The sequence below is a fragment of the Salvia splendens genome, chromosome 10, assembly GCF_004379255.2.
Source record: "Salvia splendens isolate huo1 chromosome 10, SspV2, whole genome shotgun sequence".
Lineage (NCBI taxonomy): Eukaryota > Viridiplantae > Streptophyta > Magnoliopsida > Lamiales > Lamiaceae > Salvia > Salvia splendens.
The window spans coordinates 26,242,474-26,245,348 of record NC_056041.1 but is presented as its reverse complement, the minus strand read 5'-3'; the positions used below and the strand labels follow the sequence as shown (position 1 = coordinate 26,245,348).

The following is a 2,875-nucleotide window of genomic DNA, read 5'->3' as shown; positions in this document are numbered from 1 at the left end:
TGTTTGCAGCTGGAGCTTGTATTGGCTTGCAAAGCTGGTTTTAATGGCATGCCATATTTCTTGACTGGAGCTTAACCCGACAACAACAGTCATGATATTTTCTGAAAGTGAGCATTGGATCCAGTGAGAGAGCCGCTGGTCCTGCATTTGCCATTTAGTGTAGGCTGGATTCAACCTTTTTTCTTCAGGGACATCCTTCGAAGTCAGCATTCGAGGAGTGAGAATTCTTCACATGTGAGAAATCCTTCCAGGCCATAGCCTCTTACAGCGGATAGCATATGTTGCTTCCACACAAGATAATTATCTTCAATTAATTTCAGAGAGATGGGATGATTTTGGGGAAAAAAGAGATATGGCTCATTCGGCCAAATTTCCAGATCTAAGCCATTTTTGGGCCTGTCTGTTTCTTCCTTGGATAAAGACAAGAGAGAGGGGGAAGAAGAAGTAGCTATGAATGGAAGAGACAACATTTGTGGGAGCATGAAGGGAATGAGCTGCTACTACATTGATATTGCGAAACTTGAAAAACTGTGCACAAACCACATACAACTCAGTATTTATACATGACACTGGAAGAGTCTAGTATCAACAACTAAAACTGTAGATGACTAGCTGCCAATCTCAACTAGCAGACAAAGTTGCATAACTGATTTCAGCTTGCACTCCAGATCTTAATACCTCTGATCTGATCATATCAGGTTTGACTCATTAAGACTTCTTTACACGTAGGTGAGTATAGTTGGCAGCTCATTCCAACATGACACGAAGTTGCTTTCTTCATTTACTTCTTATCCACTTGTACACAACACAGCATGCCTTGTTCTTCATTCAAGGATTGATCCTCATTTATGCTTTGAATCTTCACGCTTTCAATAAGTAGTAATTTTGCTCTGCAGAGAGTATGCTCTTCACTATTCATAGGCCCGACCCCACTTTTATTCATATTTTATTCTCTACTATTAGCTAAGACACAAACCCCACAATCCAAAGAAATGCTATACACTATTGATAGGTGCTGCTATTTTAATTATTCAATTTAAAAAGTGCAATTACTGAAACATTTCTTTATTATAATAAAATTTCATTAAAAAATCCATTTCTAAAAAAATTAAAAAGTACATAATTTCAATCATAAAAATTTAAAATGACATAATTTAAATCCTAAAAATTTAAAATATAAGCCAATAAATTCAAATTTTAGTGGAACTAACTACTCTCGTTCTTCTTTTGATTAGGTTCATTCAGATCCATTTTGTGAATAAATACAAAATAATAGTGTGAAGAAGTATGACTGAGAGGTAGTTTGGTTTGATGTAAAAAATTTAGTGATGAATGAGGATATTTATAGTGATTTGGATCAATTAAGGATAAGAAATTAAAAAAAAATTAAAAACAGTAATAAAATAGCCATATTTTGGGAAGTGGGATTTTATTTTCTTTTTTTTCCTATTTTTTTTCCGGATTTCTTATGAATTAAAGAAACAATTAAATTGCGAAAAACCCCACAAGTGGGCGTCACGCCCAGCCCACGTGAATCCATTCCAATGAGCGGCGCTCCTGCTGCTAGCACGAGCTCAGTGGTGAGCACACGGCTCTTAGAACATCCACAATAGGACGGATATCCCCACTGACAAGCACTAGGACATCCAAAAACATCTCCTGTCACGTCGCTAGGAAATCCTACTGCACTGCCACATCACTAGGACATCCCACTGCACAATAGTGGACAAGCAATAGGACAAGCATTAGGACATCCCAACAAACCAATTCACAAATAAGGAATTAAAATTGCCACACGAATACGGGAGAATGCAATCATAATTTCATTAAATAAATAAAAATTAAAAAAGTACAATTCAATAAAAAAATAACAATTTCTAAAAATTACATTATAAATATTAAAGTGCACTCCTTAGCGCCCACAACTCTACAATTATATCCTGCTGGAGTCGAATATGAGATTCTTGTTGGCGCATATCGACAAATGCTTGGACCCGTGCGGCGTCCTCATGAGGTATCCCCATTCGTACATTGGCGGTGGCCACGCGCGTGGCTTGGACCGGCAGCATCTTCAGTGGCCCAATCAGTTAGTTCTACACCTTCTTGTTCGACGATCATGTTGTGCATAATAATACATGCGTACATGATATCAACAATACAGTTTGCATACTAAAAACGTGTTGGACCCTTCACCGTCGCCCATCAAGCTTGAAGCACACCAAATGCCCGCTCCACATCCTTGCGCGCTGCCTCTTGTCGTTGCGCAAAGTAGATCTTCTTTGGATCTATTGGGCATTTGATCGTCTTCACAAAGACGGGCCACCTAGGACATATCCCATCCGCTAAATAGTAGCTCATATTATGCTGGTTGCCGTTGGCGACAAAAGTGATGGGCGGACCAACGTCCATGCACTGCTCATTGAAAGGGGCGACGACCGGAGGACGTTGATGTCGTTGTTCGACACGGCTACCCCAATGCAGATAGTCAGCTACGGCTTCGAGGATTATCGTGGGATTCTTGCCTTTGAAGCCGGTCGTGTACTTCCCTTTCCAGGCGGTGGAGCAGTTCTTCCACTCCCAATGCATACAATCTATGCTGCCCAACATCTGGGGAACCCGTGCACCGACCCGTGTATATCCATTAGACCTTGGGGCGTAGGCTTCCGAAGATACCTCTCCCCGAATATGTGAATGACGCCCTGATAAAAATACTTGAGACAGTCGCGGGCAGTCGTCTTGCCGATGTGGAGGTACTCGTCAAACATGTCGGCTGCGCCTCCGTAGGCCAACTGCTTGATTGCGGCAGTGTACTTCTGTATTGGCGAGTGACCGGGTCTGCCACTCGCATCCAACCTGAACCGGAAATACTTGTACC

General features: G+C 41.2%; 1 protein-coding gene across 1 annotated transcript; it reads right to left on the bottom strand.

The window, feature by feature from the left end:
• Nucleotides 1-2,202: 2,202 nt before the first annotated feature.
• Nucleotides 2,203-2,586, bottom strand: LOC121752842. The gene has a single exon (XM_042147931.1). The coding sequence runs from the start codon at nucleotides 2,584-2,586 to the stop codon at nucleotides 2,203-2,205; it is 384 nt and encodes a 127-aa protein (XP_042003865.1).
• Between the last annotated feature and the right edge of the window lie 289 nt (nucleotides 2,587-2,875).

Excerpts from the sequence above, each read along its gene's own strand:
- LOC121752842 (XM_042147931.1), bottom strand. The coding sequence starts at position 2,586 with ATGCATTGGGAGTGGAAGAACTGCTCCACCGCCTGGAAAGGGAAGTAC.